Source organism: Hyla sarda, chromosome 2 (genome assembly GCF_029499605.1).
Source record: "Hyla sarda isolate aHylSar1 chromosome 2, aHylSar1.hap1, whole genome shotgun sequence".
In the NCBI taxonomy this organism is placed as follows: Eukaryota; Metazoa; Chordata; class Amphibia; order Anura; family Hylidae; genus Hyla; species Hyla sarda.
Window position 1 is genome coordinate 54,623,431 of NC_079190.1, and position 18,698 is coordinate 54,642,128.

The 18,698-nt window shown below is 47.4% G+C and overlaps 2 protein-coding genes across 3 annotated transcripts in view; one reads left to right on the plus strand and one right to left on the minus strand.

The window, feature by feature from the left end:
• The window catches only part of FLT3 (fms related receptor tyrosine kinase 3), a 142,254-nt gene extending 130,140 nt beyond the window's left edge, over window positions 1–12,114 (minus strand). The window contains exon 1 of the mRNA XM_056561826.1: window positions 11,976–12,114. The gene's annotated coding sequence lies outside the window, so the exon portion shown is untranslated. The remainder of the gene's footprint in view (window positions 1–11,975) is intronic.
• Window positions 12,115–12,979: 865 nt separating this feature from the next.
• PAN3 (poly(A) specific ribonuclease subunit PAN3) overlaps window positions 12,980–18,698 on the plus strand; it is a 55,935-nt gene continuing 50,216 nt past the window's right edge. Inside the window, exon 1 of one of the 2 annotated variants that reach the window (XM_056561828.1) lies at window positions 12,980–13,487. In XM_056561828.1, coding sequence (XP_056417803.1) covers window positions 13,214–13,487 — 274 coding nt within the window. In that variant the 5' untranslated portion in view covers window positions 12,980–13,213. The remainder of the gene's footprint in view (window positions 13,488–18,698) is intronic. The other variant, XM_056561827.1, reaches the window with a different exon arrangement.

Sequence of the window (18,698 nt, forward strand, 5' to 3'; positions counted from 1 at the left end):
ACCATTGTGGCTCCGATTGTGGCCCTAACCAGGAAGAATGCCAACCCTAAGTCCTGGCCTCCCCAAGCGGATGAGGCCTTCAATCGCCTCAAAACTGCCTTCGCTTCTGCTCCAGTACTGTCCAGACCTGATCCTTGAAATCCTTCTTGCTGGAAGTGGACGCCTCCTCAGTCGGAGCCGGAGCCGTACTCCTTCAAAAAAACTCTACCGGATATAATATTACTTGTGGTTTCTTTTCTAAAACCTTCTCTCCGGCGGAAAAAAATTACTCCATTGGTGATCGTGAACTTCTGGCCATCAAGCTAGCTCTCGAAGAATGGAGGCATCTACTGGAAGGTTCCAAACACCCCATTGTTATCTACACAGATCGCAAGAATCTCTCATATCTCCAGTCTGCCCAACGTCTGAACCCTCGCCAGGCTAGGTGGTCGTTGTTTTTTGCCCGCTTTAAGTTTGAGATTCACTTTCGTCCTGCTGACAAAAACGTCAGGGCTGACGCCCTTTCACTTTCCTCTGATGCTACCAAATCTGAAGCCCCTCTACAACACATTGTACCTCCTGAATGCCTGATCTCCTCTGCTCCAGCTTCTATTAGACAAACTCCTCCTGGAAAGACCTTTGTCCCTCCACGCCAGCGCCTCAAGATCCTCAAGTGGGGACACTCCTCACACCTCGCTGGCCACGCTGGCGTCAAGAAGTCCATCCAACTAATTTCTCGTTTATATTGGTGGCCTACGCTGGAGGGTGATGTCGCTGATTTCATTCGAGCCTGTACAGTTTGTGCCCGGGACAAGACTCCTCGCCAGAAGCCTGCTGGACTCCTCCTTTCTTTACCTGTTCCTCAGCAACCATGGTCTCAAATTGCCATGGAGTTTATTACGAATCTGCCTTTATCCCATGGCAACACAGTCATCTGGGTGGTCGTTGATCGTTTCTCCAAGATGGCACATTTCATTCCGCTGCCAGGTCTTCCTTCTGCGCCACAGTTGGCGAAGCAATTTTTTATGCATATTTTTCGCCTTCACGGGCTACCCACGCATATCGTCTCGGATAGAGGCGTCCAATTTGTATCGAAATTTTGGAGAGCTCTCTGTAATCAATTAAAAATCTAATTAAATTTCTCGTCCTCCTATCATCCCCAATCCAATGGGCAAGTAGAGAGAGTTAACCAGATCCTTGGTGACTATTTGCGACATTTAGTTTCCTCCCACCAAGACGATTGGGTCGACCTTCTACCCTGGGCTGAATTCTCGTACAATTTAAAAAACTCTGAATCCTCCACCAAATCCCCGTTCTTTGTGGTGTACGGCCGTCACCCTCTGCCCCCCCCTCCCCATTCCCACTTCTTCTGGATTGCCTGCCGTTGAGGAAGTTACCCGGGACTTCTCTATCATCTGGAAGGAGACTCAAAAGTCGCTCCTACTGGCCTTGCCTCATATGAAGAGACATGCCGATAAAAAGAGAAGAACTCCTCCTGTCTTCGCTCCTGGGGACAAAGTGTGGCTCTCTGCCAAGTATATCCGCTTCCGTGTGCCCAGCTATAAGCTGGGACCATGTTATCTTGGACCTTTTAAAATCAAGAGTCAAATCAATCCTGTCTCCTACAAACTTTTTCTTCCCCCTTCTCTCCGTATTCCTAACTCTTTTCATGTTTCTCTTCTCAAACCTCTTGTCCTTAACCGCTTCTCTCCCAAGGTTGTCGCTCCAGCTCCTGTCTCTGGCTCCTCCGATGTCTTCGCTGTTAAGGAAATTCTTGCGTCCAAAACAGTCAGAGGTAAAAAAAAAATTCTCGTAGATTGGGAGAATTGTGGACCTGAAGAGAGGTTTTGGGAACCCGAGGATAACATCCTCGACAAGGAGCTCATTCGCAAGTTTTCGGGTTCCAAAAAGAGGAGGAGACCCAAGGGGGGGGGGGTACTGTTACACCGAGCGCTCCGGGTCCCCGCTCCTCCCCGGAGTGCTCGCGGCGTTCACCTTCTCGCAGCGCCTCGGTCAAACCCGCTGACCGGGAGCGCTGCATTAATGTCACCGGCAGGGATGCGACCCGCGTAGCGGGACGCGCCCGCTCGCGGCTTGCATCCCAGTCTCCTTACCCGTCCTCCGACGGCTCAGTCCCGGCACGCGCGGCCCCGCACCCTAGGGTGCGCGCACGCCGGCTCTCTCCGATTTAAAGGGCCAGTGCGCCTCTGATTGGCGCCTGGCCCAATTAGTGATCACACCTGTGCCCTCTCTATTTAGACTCACTTCCCCTTCCCAGCATTGCCGGATCTTGTTGCCCTTGTGCCAGTGAAAGCGTTCCTTGTATGTCCCAAGCCAGTGTTCCAGACCCTCTGCCGTTGCCCCTGACTACGATCCTTGCTGCCTGCCCTGACCTTCTGCTATGTCCGACCTTGCTCTTGCCTAATCCCTTGTACCGTGCCTATCTCAGCCGTCAGTTGGGGTTGAGTCGCTATCGGGTGGAACGACCTGGGGGTTACCTGCCGCTGCAAGTCCATCCCGCTTTGCAAAAGGCTCTGGTGAAAACCAGTAACCCCTTAGACTCCGTTCCCCTGGTACGGCCCACGTCATCACCCCACTGACACAGAGGATCCACCACTACTTCTCTTTTCATTATATAAAGGGGTACTTTGCCCCCAGACATCTTATCCCCTATCTAAAGGATAAGATGTCTGATTGCAGGGGTCCCGCCACTGGGGACCCCCGCGATCTCTCCTGCAGCACCCCCGTTCATGAGTTGCACTGCAGCAACGTCACGGCTCCACCCCCCCCCCACCCCCGTGCCATCATGCCTCGCCCCCTCAATGCAAGCCTATGGGAGGGGGCATGACATGCTGCATTCTCTTTCTCCACTAAACTCCCATCTTTTCAAAGCTCCTTTTAGGAGTGATGTGATAGAGGCCATAACTCATCACATAATTTTTTATCAAGCATATTTCCAAAATAATCCACATTTTCGCAAGCAAAAGCATCAGTGACCACCTATGTTAACATTTCGGAGACTGTCAAGACTTTTCCAAAATGATCCAGCAAGTGGATAACTTTGAGGTGATCTTGGGGGGTCTTGTGGCCCTATTATGGACACTAAAAGGCAACAATGATCATGGAGTGGGTCTCGTTCCCCATTGCTACTCACCTAACCGTTATACACCGCATCCTAGCATGTTTAAATGGGCACTGTCAGACTTAAAAACTCTTTATATGTTGTTTATCTTGGCAAAATATTTACCTTTCTCTTATGCTTTATAAGAAAATTTTATTTCCAAAAAAGACCACAAGGGGTTCCCATACCGTCCAGAACATAATCCTGTTTCGGCTGCAGCATCATCTTTGTCCCAGCTGAAGCACAGGCATGGACAAAGTCCAGTAAGTGAGGACAGGATTAGCACTCATCTTTGCTCACTCCTTTCCTATCAGCATGAAAACAGAGAGGAGGGGGTTACAGAGCAGCCTGCAGTGATTGGATGAAGAGACCCAGCAAGGCACCGCAGACTCAGAGAAGATGAATCATGCAGAGTTAGCACACGCCCCCTCCACAGCACAAGATAAAAACCAAGTGAGCAACAGAAAGAAGGTATTTGTGAGAGAAATATAGGTGCTAGACACATAACAATTATATGTACATGATTAGGTACTTAGAAACATATCATTTTTTTTTTTTTGTGGGATAGGAGAGATACTAAAGACTCTCCCAGGTGGCTGTTATGTTATTGCATGTTGGTATCTATATAAAGAAGCCACAGGTCCTGTTCAGACCACAGATCCATTGACTAGAACTAACCATATCATAGACTAATGCTAATCCCTAAAGGCAGTGTTTGCCAACCAGGGTGCCTTCTGCTGTAGTCAAACTATAACTCCCAGCATGCCCGGACAGCCTTTGGCTGTCAGGGCATGCTGGAAGTTGTAGTTTTGCAACAACTGGAGGCTCACTGGTTGGAAAACACTGCCTTAAAGTCTATAATAAAGGTCTATACTTGCAGCCTGCTTCCAATGCCTCCAAGCTTAGTACGCCTCATTACCTAATTTTATGTAATGTATGCTTTACCAATGTTTTCAGTGTAAACATTGTATCAGGAAGAAGAAACATGAGCTTTTTTCAGCAGAAGGATGAAGTTATTTGAGGAGAATCGATGTTTTCCTGTTACATAATCTTACATGTCACCACATGTGACTTCCCAATAAACAACTACACAACCTAATGCCAAGCAAGCCTCCAGAATTCATTGATCTTGGGTTTCTTACTGCTACAGGGAGGCGCCATTGGGTAAGTACCAGTTGGCCTAATGTGTTGGCCACAGTTGGCTGTGGAGGATAAATCCCTAGAACTCTGTAAGAACCACTAGAGACGGTCAGGACACTGCAAGACACTAAAAAAATGAGGGTGCGTGTGTGCGCGTGTATACCCCGATATACCCCCAGGAAAGGCAGGGGGAGAGAGGCCGTCGCTGCCCGCTTCTCTCCCCCTGCCTTTCCTGGGGTCTAGAGCGCTGCTGTCGGCCCTTTTCACCCCCTGGTTATCGGCGCCGCTGCCCGTTCTGTCCCCCTGACTATCGGTGCCGGCGCCGATAGCCAGGGGGAGAGAAGCGGCGCCGACAGCCAGGGGGAGAGAAGGGGCAGCGGCACCCATTGCCGACGCCGCTGCCCCGTTGCCTCCCCCCATCCCCGGTGGCATAATTACCTGAGTCCGGTCCGCGCTGCTCCAGGCCTCCGTCGTGCGTCCCCAGCGTCGTTGCTATGCACGGCGCGGCGCTCTGACGTCATGCGCCGCGCCGTTCAGCGCATAGCAATGACGCCGGGGACGCACGACGGAGGCCTGGAGCAGCGCGGACCGGACTCAGGTAATTATGCCACCGGGGATGGGGGGAGGCAACGGGGCAGCGGCGCCGGCAATAGGTGCCGCTGCCCCTTCTCTCCCCCTGGCTGTCGGCGCCGCTTCTCTCCCCCTGGCTATCGGCGCCGCTTCTCTCCCCCTGGCTATCGGCGCCGCTTCTCTCCCCCTGGCTATCGGCGCCGGCACCGATAGTCAGGGGGACAGAACGGGCAGCGGCGCCGATAACCAGGGGGTGAAAAGGGCCGACAGCAGGGCTCTAGACCCCAGGAAAGGCAGGGGGAGAGAAGCGGGCAGCGACGGCCTCTCTCCCCCTGCCTTTCCTGGGGGTGTATCGGCGTATAACACGCACACAGACTTTAGGCTAAAAATTTTAGCCTAAAAAGGGCGTGTTATACGCCGATAAATACGGTAGTTGTATTTTGCACTAAATTCTTTGCACTATGTAAATACATTACTAATATATCTCCATCGTATGACCAAAGTAGAGAGGAAATTTGCCTCCAAATGCCATAGGTAGTGGGTGACTATGATTGGTATGAGACCAGTGTTTGTCCCGTGGGCACATTCCAAGCAGTGGAAGCTGTGGTTTGATAAGAGACATTGGGGGGTATTTATCAAAGGATTTATGTGTTTTTTTTTCACGTAACTTTGGCGCAATACTTTGGCGCAGTCTTTTTGGGCCACAATTTGGCGCATCTTCTCCATTGTCATTTTTACAACTTTCTAAAAATCACATGGTCCTGTGTGTGATTTTAACTTTAGTCAGTAATTCATAATTTGCGCCAATCGATCTTTGGCGCAATTTTTCACCTTTAGGTTTTTTTTGGCACAAATCACCGCCAAGAAATTTTGCACATGGAAAACTCACATAGCAATGTCAGAAAATGTAAAGGCGTCAAAATACATTAAAACATTTTTTTGTGAAAGCAGCGATGCCTCCAGGGCTGCTCAATGCTATCCTGCAACATAGTTGTCTCTGAGGAACCTTCACCCTTCCGTTGAGCCAGCATTGGACATGGCCACACAGGTTCAGGAAAGATAAGCAGTGGTCTCCAACCTGCGGACCTCCAGATGTTGCAAAACTACAATTCCCAGCATGCCCGGACAGCCGTTGGCTGTCCGGGCATGCTGGGAATTGTAGTTTTGCAACATCTGGAGGTCCGCAGGTTGAAGACCATTGCACTAAAGTAACAACAACAACAACAACAAAAAACTACTCAAGTTGAAAATAAAATCCATTTCACATGGTGGCTATAAACCCCACAAAAGAAAATAACTCATGTCGCTTGCTGATATACTGCAGGAGGGACTCCGAAATGGCTGCTCTACAGGGTAAAATACGCGTCCTCTGTGGCGGTAAGTTCTGTGTAAAAGGCGCTGTGAACAGCTGATTTCAACAATTGCGCCAAAATTACTAACAACGTGCACCAAATGATAAATTTGGTGCATGTCCACGAAAACCAAAGTGAAAAAAAAAGGGTAAAAAGAAACTGTCAACAGGCAAAATTGATAAATACCCCCCCATTGTCATTCCTAACCTGTGTGTGTTACACCGCAGTGTGATGGGTAAGACAAAAATAAAGCAAAACAAGAGAACAGGTTCAGGTTCACACGGTGGAATGTCCGCACATAAAATTTTACGGACATTCCACCGCCAGCAGAGAATCGTCAGAACATGCCTGCCCCATGACTGTTTAGAAACGCACAGTCTCATAGACACCTCTATTCTTTTTGCGAACTTGGAATCTAAATTTCTATGCAAAAGTCATTCTGCCATGTGAACAGTGGAATGTCCGTGCAGAATTACGTGCGTAAATGACGCCATGTGAACATGGCCTAATAGAATGGGGGCTGCGGCTATAGACAAGCCCTGCAATTCCCGCTAGTGACGGCTAGGGGGCGGTAGTGATGGTGTCTATTGACAGATCAGAATTACAACAAATTTACCCTGAGGGGGTTAAGCAGTCTCTCAGTTGCATATGTCACACAAAAGTATAAAACTTAACCTTTATTTAACTAAATAATATGTGAGGAACAAACGTATTTAAAAACACAACTCCACTAACATCATGGTGTCAGTGAAATAGACCATAGGTCAAAGATGGGGCGACCCTGTCAGTTGTGTCCCTGATGAGGCCACAGAAGTGGTGAAACATGTTGGGGTGTGACAGTTTTGTGATTTAAATTGCGACTCCACTACATCTGAAGTATAATTCCAATTGGAAAAACAAGTTGTAAAAAAAAATAAGCCCACTCCTGCGGTGCACAGCAAGGAGTGGGGGCAATCTGCTGGGACTTCCCAATATCCCCTTGTGGGATTCAGGGTTTATTAATACCACACACATAAGTGGTTAAGAGGGATCATTGTACCTCAATGTGAATAACTCAGCTTCAGTACTGAGGATCATATAACAATTCAAGGCTGATACAGCCCTTTGGTTGGATCCGAAAACAGGGTCGCCCCATCTTTGACCTATGGTCTATTTCACTGACCCCATGATGTTAGTGGAGTTGTGTTTTTAAATACGTTTGTTCCTCACATATTATTTAGTTAAATAAAGGTTAAGTTTTATACTTTTGTGTGACATATGCAACTGACAGACTGCTTAACCCCCTCAGGGTTAATTTGTTGTCATTTGGATTGCCTCAGCATATGTCATTGGGCCGTAAGGTAGTAGTTTATTGACAGATCAGAGGGCTCCTGCAGAAAAAGTATGACATCTGTGACTGCCACTCATAGGACAGTGGATCAGATGGCATTGCTGGGGCATGTGAAGTTTTCTTTATATATTTCTCAGTTTTCATTGAAATATAAAACAAAATAGAATCTTTAACAGGCACAGCACCATACATTTTGTAGTGGCTGTGCTTGGTATTGCATCTAAGTTCCATTCACTTAAAGGGGTACTCTGCCCCTAGACATCTTATCCCCTATCCCAATGTTTCCCAACCAGGGTGCCTCCAGCTGTTGCAAAATTATAACTCCCAGCATGCCAGGACAGCCTTTGGCTGTCCGGGCATGTTGGGAGTTGTAGTTTTGCAACAGCTGGAGGGACCCTGGTTTGGAAACAAGGCCATACCCAAAGGATAGAGGATAAGATGTCTGATTGTAGGGGTCACGCCGCTGGGACCCCCACGATCTCTGTGCAGCACCCCGCATTCATTTAAAATGCTGGGTGCGGGTGGCGGGGTTGTGAGGTCACTACCACGCCCCCTTATGATGTCACACGATGCCCCCTATAGGGGAGGGCGTGGTGGCCGTCACACCCCCTCCCATAGACTTGCATTGAGGGGGCGTGGCCGTGACATCACGATCCTGCTGCCCGCTCTAAGCATTCGGAACAACATTTTCCGAACATTGGGGCAGCGGAGTACCCCTTCAAATGGGACTGAGCAACAAAAGCTATATAGTTTGCAAGGTTTAAAAAAAGGCAAAAGTCCATCATGTTCAAATCCCTAGATCAACGTTCTATCCCCATGAATCTAGTTTCCATAATCACAGCATCATGTGGCAGAGAGTTCCATAGCCTCACTGCTCTTGCAGTAGAGAATCCCCGTCTGTGATGATAGTGAAACCTTCTTTGCTAGAAAGATCTCTGTACTGTCCATTCATATATTTCTACATTGCAATTCACCCCTAAGACGTCTTTTCTCCAAACTAAATAACCCCAAGCTTGATAACCTGTCTTGGTACTCTAATCCACCCATTCCATTAAAGGGGTACTCCGGTGGAAAACTTTTTTTTTTTTTTACATCAACTGGTGCCAGAAAGTTAAACAGATTTGTAAATTACTTCTATTAAAAAATCTTAATCCTTCCAGTACTTATTAGCTGCTAAATACTACAGAGGAAATGGTTTTCTTTTTGGAACACAGAGCTCTCTGCTGAGATCATGACCACAGTGCTCTCTGCTGACATCTCTGTCCATTTTAAGAACTGTCCAGAGTAGGAGAAAATCCCCATAGCAAACATATGCTGCTCTGGACAGTTCCTAAAATGGACAGCAGATGTCAGCAGAGAGCACTGTGGTCATGATGTCAGCAGAGAGCACTGTGTTCCAAAAAGAAATCCATTTCCTCTGTAGTATACAGACCCTAAAAAGTACTGGAAAGATTAAGACTGGGAGTACCCCTTTCACACTTTTTTTTAAACACTTTTAGCCTATTATAAGCAATTATTCAATTTCCTATATTGAATGCATACTAGATAGCGGAAGCTTATGGGGGCCACTGGACAACCAATTTCTCCAAAAAAATGCCATGATAGTGGCAAACAAACAGTTTAAAGGAGATCTCTGGCAAAAAATAACTTATCCTCTATCCACAGCATAGGGGATAAGTAGCTGATCACGGGGGGTCCGTCATCTGCCCCCCCCCCCCCCCCACCATCACTGGGACAAGACCCGGCGCTTAGTGAGGAGTACAGCTCTCGGGCAACATCGGCAAATCCCATAGAAATGAATGGAGTGCATGCAGTCTACTGGTAGACAATACGCGCTTCTAACTGAGAGCACCGGGGTCCCGTCCAGGTGATCGCACAGTTCCCCAGTTATCCTGTTGATAGGGGATGTTATTTTTCACCGGAGTACTCCTTTAACAACATACATTGGAGTGATCTCCGATGTGAGTCATTACCGGCAGGTGTCGGCCGCAGACAGCCGCCAACACCTGCCTGATATGGCAAGGGAGCCTGGCTCCCAAGCCCATGCCATACTCCCTTACGTGCCAGGAAGGGGTTAACAACGTAAGTCTATGGGAAACGGATTCTGCTGTATGGCATACAGCAGCATTCATTTTTAGCAGCTGCTTACCTATAGTTTTTTTTCCCTATCAAGTGTATAAAATGTATAAATGAAACATAACCGCAGTGTGAACCCAGCGTAAGGCCAAGGATGCAAACTGTCAAATCGGGCGTTTGTTGTTTTAAGCATACTAATTTTTGTACAAAAGTCTGTAAATTTAATTTTTTAAGTACCGTATTTATCGGCGTATAACACGCACTTTTTAGTGCATAGCAACGACGCTGGGGACGCACGACGGAGGCCTGCAGCAGCGCGGACCCGACTCAGGTAATTATGCCACCGGGGATGGGGGGAGGCAACGGGGCAGCGGCGCCGGCAATGGGTGCCGCTGCCCCTTCTCTCCCCCTGGCTGTCGGCGCCGCTTCTCTCCCCCTGGCTATCGGCGCCGGCACCGATAGTCAGGGGGACAGAACGGGCAGCGGCGCCGATAACCAGGGGGTGAGAAGGGCCGACAGCAGCACTCTAGACCCCAGGAAAGGCAGGGGGAGAGAAGCGGGCCTCGCCTCTCTCCCCCTGCCTTTCCTGGGGGTATATCGGGGTATACACGCGCACACACGCACCCTCATTTTACCATGGATATTTGGGTAAAAAACTTTTTTTACCCAAATATCCTTGGTAAAATGAGGGTGCGTGTTATAGGCCGGTGCGTGGTATACCCCGATAAATACGGTATTCACATATGAATTGGGTATAGTTGTAATCGTATGGACCTACAGAATAAAGGCAAGGTGTCATTTTTTAATGAAAAGTGCACTGTGTAGAAACGGCAGCCCCAAAAAATTAGCAAAACGGCTTTTTTTTTCTTTCAAACTTGCCCCAGAAATAATTCTGTTTTACTGTAAAACAAAAGGCAAGGAGGAAAACATGAAATTTATTTTTTTTCTCAAAATGTCTTTAACCTCTTCCTGCTACAGGAAGTATGCATATAGTCATATCGCGTCGGTCCTGGAGTCCATCAACAGCCGGGACCCGCGGCTAATACCGGACATCACTGATCGCTGTGATGCACAGTATTGACCCTTCAGACGCAGCGATCAAAGTTGATCACCACGTCTAAAGTGAACGTAAACATTGCCAGTTAGCTCAGTGGTGCTGTTCGGGACCGCCGTGGTGAAATCGCCTACCTGCCTCCTCGCTGTCCGATCGCCGAATGACTGCTCCGTGCCTGAGATACAGGCAGGAGCAGTCGAGCGGCGATAATACTGATCAATGTTCTGCTATTGCCTGGCAGTGATCAGTGTAGGAAATCAGTGTGTGCAATGTTATAGCCGCCTATGGGAGCTATAACATTGCAAAAAAAAAAGTGTAAAATATAGTGTTAATAAATGTGATTTAACCACTTCCCTAATAAAGGTTAGAATCACCCCCTTTTCCCATAAAAAAAACTATGTAAAAAAAATATATATATAAACATATGTGGTATCGACGCATCCGTAAATGTCCAAACTATAAAAATATATTGTTAATTAACCCGCACGGTCAATGGCGTACAAGTAAAAAAAATTCAAAAGTTCAAAATAGCGTATTTTTGTTCACTTTTTATACCATAAAAAAAATGAATAAAATCAATTTTGATTGAATAAAATCAGTTGCGATCAAAAAGCCCAATCAAAACAAAAATGGTACCAATAAAAACTTCAGATCACGGCGCAAAAAATGAGCCCTCATACCGCCCTGTATGTGGAAAATAATAAAGTTATAGGGGTCAGAAGATGACATTTTTAAAGGTATAAATTTTCCTGCATGTAGTTATGATTTTTTCCAGAAGTCCGACAAAATCAAACCTAAATAAGGCTGCATTCACACCACGTTTTTACAATACAGTTCCTGTATCAGGTTTTTGATGAAAAACGGATTCCTCAAAACCGGACTAAACTGTATCAAAACGTGTGTTCAAATTTCCCCCCGTATACGGTTTGAAAAATGATTTACGGTTGCATCCGTTTTTAACTTTTCACTCCATTTTGAATAAGTTTCACTTGTTTGATTGAAATTCCAAGAAAAAAAACTGTACAAAGTCAAAAACCATATAGTGAAAACCGGATGGGACCGTACGCTGTTTTTCACCCTGACCAAAAAACGTGGTAGACTACGGTTTTGGGTACAGGTAAAAAAACGGGCAAAATGGTATAAGACGCAAAACGGACTAAACCGGATGATGCGTTTGACATACGGTTTACAATGTTAAGTCAATACATATATATTCTATACGGTTCCGTACGGTTTTTAACTTGAAACCGTATACGGGAACTGTATAGTAAAAACGTGGTGTGAATGCACCCTAATTAGGGTATCAATTTTACTGTACGGATCTACAGAATAAAGAGAAGGTGTCATTTTTACCAAAAAGTTAACTGCATAGAAACGGAAGCCCCCAAAAGTTACAAAATGGCGTTTTGTCTTCAATTTTGTCGCACAATGATTTTTTTTTCCGTTTCACCGTGGATTTTGGGGTAAAATGACTGATGTCACTGTGAAGTAGAATTGGTGGCACAAAAAATAAGCCATCATATGGATTTTAAAGGGGTACTCCGCTCCCCAGCGTCCGGAAGTTTGTTCCGGACGCTGTGCGCGGGCTTCCGCGTTCAGGGCTGCCCCTCGTGACGTCACGCGCCCGCCCCCTCAGCGAAAGTCTATGGGAAGGGGGCACGAGGGGCACGAAGCCCGCACACAGCATACGGAACAATAAACTTCCGGACGCTGGGGAGCGGAGTACCCCTTTAAGGTGGAAAATTGAAAGGGTTATGATTTTAAAAAAGTATGGAGGAAAAAAGAAAGAGTCCTTAAGTGGTTAAACCGGTGTTTCCAAACCATTGTGCCCCACGGTTGCCAAACTACAAATCCCAGCATGCCCGGACAGCCTTTGGCTGTCCGGGCATGCTGGGAGTTGTAGTTTTGCAACAGCTGGAGGCACCCTTATTAGGAAAAACTCTGCGGGGGAGATTTATCAAAACCTGTCCAGAGGAAAAGTTGCTGAGTTGCCCATAGCAACCAATCAGATTGCTTCTTTCATTTTAACAGACCTTTTTACAAAAATGAAAGAAGTGATCTGATTGGTTGCTATGGGCAACTCAGTAACTTTTCCTCTGGACAGGTTTTGACAGGTTAAACAGAAACGCAGTGTGAACATGGCCTAAGGAGGAAAAAAATAAAATAAAACGCAATTTTTTTTTTAATTGTCTGGATTATTAAAGGGTTAAAGCAGCGTTCCCCTTTAGGATGCCGGGGGGCCTGTGTAACCATCCGCCATATAGCACGTTGTTCCGAGGGGGGGGAAGAGAGAATCCCGGGGCCGCTCCGGCTCATAAATGACGCGCACACCGGGCAGGCGGCTCTAGGATCCAGGAGGCCGCGGCTCCCAGCATCCCCCGCGCGTCGCGCAGGCGCAGAACGGCCACAGCTCAGGAAGAGGAAAATAGGAAAACAGCGGAGCGAGAAAAACAAGAGGCAGGGGGGGCGGGGAGGCCTCGGTATCCCCCACACACGGCCCGAGTACCGGTCACTGCCGACCAGAGTGTAACCCGAACCTCCCCCCACATGGTGGCGCCCGACGCCGAGACACGAACAGCTGTACCGCGGCCATGAACAGTGGACTGCCCCCGACCCCCTCCGCGGTGGTAGCGCCCCCCGGGGCCCCTCAGCTGCCTCCTATGGGGGGGCCCGGGGTGAAGCTGAAGTTCTGCCGGTACTACGCCAAGGATAAGACGTGCTTCTACGGGGACGAGTGCCAGTTCCTGCATGAAGAGCCGCTGGGCATCCATGGCAACAGCCTGGCCGGGTATCCGCAGCCCGTGCTGCCCGTCACCCCGGGGGGCAAGAAGGTGGAGCTGGGGCTGGACGGACCGAGGATCACCCGTGAGTACAAGGGGGGTGGAATCACCTAGGGAGCATGCTGGGACTTGTAGTTCCTTGTTAATGACAACCAACATGGCCGCCCCCTGGAGCAGTGCTTCCCAAAACTACAACTCCCAGCATGCCCCGACAGCCTTCGGCTGTCGGGGCATGCTGGGAGTTGTAGTTTACCAACAGCTGCAGGTCATCTGGTCTGGTGCCATGATTTTCATGCCTGATACAGTTGGCTCAGTAGTTTCAAAACTACAACTCCCAGCATGTCCTGACAGCCTTCAGATGGGAGTTGTAATTTTTACTACAGGCTGGAAAGTGCTGCCCTAATGGGTGGCCACGTATTGGCTGCAAAACTTTCCATATTCCTTCACAAGCTGGTCCATTCACATGAATGGGAAATGGGTCAGGGAGGGGGGAGGCTGGTCAGTGAGTAACAGCTATTGTGCGTATCACTGTTCTTTATACGCTGATGTGGTGTGCCCCCTCTCATATATTTACGCCTGGATTCACACAGGGATATTACAGCGGTGTTCTTGCGTCTATATCTCAGCCTGACTGTGGGTCTGAGGACGCAAGGTGACAACTGTAAAAAAAATCAGTATAAAGCCTGAGTTGCAGGGGATGAAACGCCTCTACTATTACACACCATGAGGAGAATACAGTGGTCCCTCAACATACAATGGTAACTCGTTCCAAATGAACCATCGTTAGTTGAAACCATTGTATGTTGAGGGATCCGTGCAATGAAAAGAATAGGAACTTATACTCACCTGTCCCCGCCGCTCCGGACCGTCACCGCTGCCTGGGATCGTCGCTCTTCATCGCCGTCATCACGTCTCTGCACGCGTCACTCCTATTGGATGACGGCGTGCTCGGCGACGTGATGAGGATGGAGAGCCCCGACGATGCAGGGGATCCTGAAGAGGATGGTCTGGAGCGCCGGGGACAGGTAAGTGATCATCACCGGATTACACGGGGCACGTAAACGGCTATCCAGTGGCAGCTGAAGCAGTCAGCGCTGCCGGATAGCCGTTTATGCGATGGCCCCGACATACAAAAGCATCATATGTTGATGCTGCCTTCAACATGCGATGTCCTCAGAGACCATCGTATGCTGAAATGATCGTATGTCGGGGCCATCGTAGGTCGGGGGGGTCACTGTATATAATTTTTGGTTTACTCTCTCTGCAGGTTAAGAATGCGGGTGTCACAGTGATTGATGTTTGTAGGGCTGCTGGGAGTTAGTCTTAGTTAGTCTGTAAAACAGGTCATGTGCGTCAAATTGGCGGCTTTTTCCAAAAAGTCGCACATGATAAATCCCTACCCGCTGCAAAAATCTCTTGTAAAATAGTCCACAACATGGGTATGGTTCTAAAACGCTCTAAATGAATAATCAGACGAAAATCAGCTGCGGCAAAGTTAGACTTTAAAAATAAAAACAAGGCAAGACCGCAATCACACCTCGTTTTCAATGTACGGGTGCCGGATCCGGCTGGGGGAGGGGAAAACCGGGCGCTCCCGTACCCCAGCCGGACCAGCGTTGAAATCCATTTACTTTAATGAGCTGACCGGAGTCAAACGGTGACTCCGGTCGGCTCATTTTTTACCCAAATCCGGTTTCCTGAACGGACCTAAAACTGTAGTATTCTAGACCTGGGTTTCTAAACTACAACTTCCAGCATACTACTGTTTTAGGTCCGGTCAGGAAACTGGATACGGGTCAAAAAATGAGCTGACCGGAGTCACCGTTTGACTCCGGTCGGCTCATTAAAGTAAATGGATTTCAGCGCTGGTCCGGCTGGGTTACAGGAGCTCCAGGTTTTCCCCTCCTCCAGCACCCGTACAGTGAAAACGAGGTGTGAATGCGGCTGGGTTCACACCACGTTTTTGCAATACATTTCCCGTATCATGTTTTTGATTTAAAAAAAAAAAAACGGATTCCTCCAAACCGGACTAAACTGTATCAAAACGTGTTTACAAATTTTAATCCGTATACGGTTTGAAAAATGATGTCCGGTTGCATCCGTCTTTAAGAAAATAAACGTATAAGTTTTTTACTGTTCATTCCGTTATGAATAAAGCTTCACTATTTTGATTGAAATTCCAAGAAAAAAACCTGTGCAGAGTCAAAAACCATATGGGGAAAACCGGATGGAACTGTACGCACATACGGTTCTGTACGGGTCCCATTGACTCCCATGTAAAAAAAAAAAAAAAAAGTACACGTTTCAATATGGGTTTTCAGCTGGACCAAAAATCGTGGTAGGCTTCGGTTTTGGGTACGGGAAAAAAACTGACAATACCGTACAGGATGCAAAACATTTGGCATACGCTTTTAAATACGTAGAGATGAGCGAACTTACAGTAAATTCGATTCGTCACGAACTTCTCGGCTCGGCAGTTGATGCCTTTTCCTGCATAAATGAGTTCAGCTTTCAGGTGCTCCAGTGGGCTGGAAAAGGTGAATACAGTCCTAGGAGACTCTTTCCTAGGACTATATACATCTTTTCCAGCCCACCGGAGTATCTGAAGGCTGAACTATTTTACACAGGATAAGCCATCAACTGCCGAGCCGAGAAGTTCGTGACTAATCAAATTTACTGTAAGTTCGCTCATCTCTATCAATACGGTTCCATACGTTTTTCAAATTCAAAATGTATACGGGAACTGTATTGCAGGGTTTTCTTATCCCCTATCCACAGCATAGGGCAGTGTTTCCCATGCAGGGTGCCTCCAGCTGTTACAAAACTACAACTCCCAGCATGCCCAGACAGCCAAAGGCTGTCTGGGCATGCTAAGAGTTGTAGTTTTGTAACAGCTGGAGGCACCTTGGTTGGGAAACACTGGGATAAGGGGATATATAGCTGATAGCGTATGGTCCGACAGCTAGGACCCCCCCCCCTGAGATCTTTGGAACAGCAAGGATTGCGGGGGCTCGGCCTGCACTTTGATAGCCAGTCTCCTGCTGTGACTACCAGGAGCGGATAAAGTAGTTTAACCCTTCACATGTACCAGCATTGGCCCTGTGATACCTGGCACCTCTTATGTTTCCATGACAGCCGGGGGTCTTGTGAAGGCCCCCAGACTTTCCATGGTTGTCTGTGTACCGGGCACTGCTGTGCAGCATGACCGGGTACGCAGACTAAAAAAACTGCATTAAGGAACTAGTGCAGTGTTTTCTACCAAATGTGGTAAATAAAAATACATTTTTCCTATATTTTCATACTTAAAACATAAAAAAATACACATTTGGTATCGCTACGTCTGTAACGACCCGAGCATAGTTATAAAACACAGTAACAAAAAAGCATGCTTGCGATTATTTTAATTTTCTTCTAAAAAAAAACCAAAGGAAATGTTACAAAAAAGGAGTCCTAACGCAGTGCAGTAAGGCAAAAAAATTTAGTTATGGAGTCTGTAATATGGCGACACAAATTAATGTATTTTTAATTTTTTTTAGTTTCTGTAATGGCATTGTCGTGTTAAAAAAAACTACATAAGCTTGAAATTGCTGTAAAAGAACTTACAGTAAATTCGATTCGTCACAAACTTCTCGGCTCGGCAGTTGATGACTTATCCTGCGTAAATTAGTTCAGCTTTCAGGTGCTCCTGTGGGCTGGAAAAGGTGGATACAGTCCTAGGAGACTCTTTCCTAGGACTGTATCCACCTTTTCCAGCCCACGGAAGCACCTGAAAGCTGAACAAATTTTAGCAGGATAAGTAATCAACTGCCGAGCCGAGAAGTTTGTGACGAATCGAATTTACTGTAAGTTCGCTAATCTCTAGTGGTTAGCACTGCTGCCTTGCAGTGCTGGGGACTTGGGTTCAAATAAATAAAGCGTTATTATTATAATAACGTCAGCAGAGAGCACTGTGCTCGTGATGTAATCAGAGAGCATTCCAAAAAGAAAATAATTTCCTCTGTAGTATTCAGCAGCTAATAAGTACAGGAAGGTTTAAGATTTTTTTAATAGAAGTAATTTACAAATTTGTTAGCTTTCTGCCACCAGTTGATTTAAAAGAAAAAAGGTTTTCACCGGAGTACCCCTTTAACCCTATTGTTCGTGACGCCAGGCTGAGGGCTAGTATGCTGAGGTAATTCTCTGGCCTATCGCCGCCCTTCCCAGTAATGATAGGTGCATGTATAAAATGACTGAAGGTCCACAAGGTACTTGAACTTGGATAACTTTACTGAACAGCTTGCGGTGCATCCAATGCACTAGAACAGTCTCAGGAATACAGTCTCTATATAGTGCAATGACTGACAGTTGTTTCGGACCTTGACTTTTAGATACAGTCTCTGAATTTAGGGTAATATTTGAAGATCCGTCCGGATTTAGGGGATTGATAAGGTCCGGTGATCATGCAGAGTGCCTAGGGATTGATAGATTCTAAATTGAGAGTGTATCAGCTGTTGCCGCAAGGCTCGGGCCTAACTCACTGCGGGAGATGGCTGTATAGATCCTTCCTCGTCAGGAGCAAAGAGCAATGGCCGCCTCTCCTTTAAATGGGCAGGGCCGTTTTGGATTGGTCCCTGTAACTGTCACTCACCGTTACAAGGCGTGATGGGTAGAATACGTCACAGGGACCTCCAAAGGTCCTAAAGCAAAAACCATAGTTTTCCAGATCACGTGACCCGCAGGTCCTGCTACTCTGTATACAGGTAATTAACTATTTATAGACATTGATATCATATTAACATGCATCCTAAATAAACTATTAGCTCAGTAACTATCTAGATGAGAGGTGACCAGGGGTGAACTAGACAATGGGGACCCCGACGTCCTAGGGACTCTGGCCAAGGGTACCCACACGCAGGTACCGGATAGGATATGGTACCGGGACACCACATTATAGATTGCGGGGGGCCGTCCGCTGGAGCCCCCTGCGGTCTCCTGTATGGGGCCCTGGCAGTGCACAGAAAGGGGGCGTGTCCATCCCCAGCATGAAGTGACGGCTAACACTCTCCCCCATATATCCCATAAAGATACGTGGAGGGGGTGTGTCAGCCACCGCGTCATGCAGGGACGAAACGCTTCCTTCATGCGGACTGCCGGGGGCCCCGTACGGCAGATAGTGGTCGGACCCCCCACGATCTATGACTAGTTGTATACCACTACAGTTTTCCTTTAAAGGGGTACTCCACTGCCCCAGTGTCCAGAACATTTAGTTCCAAATGCTGGGTACGTGCTGCGGGGGTCTTGACGTTACACCATGCCC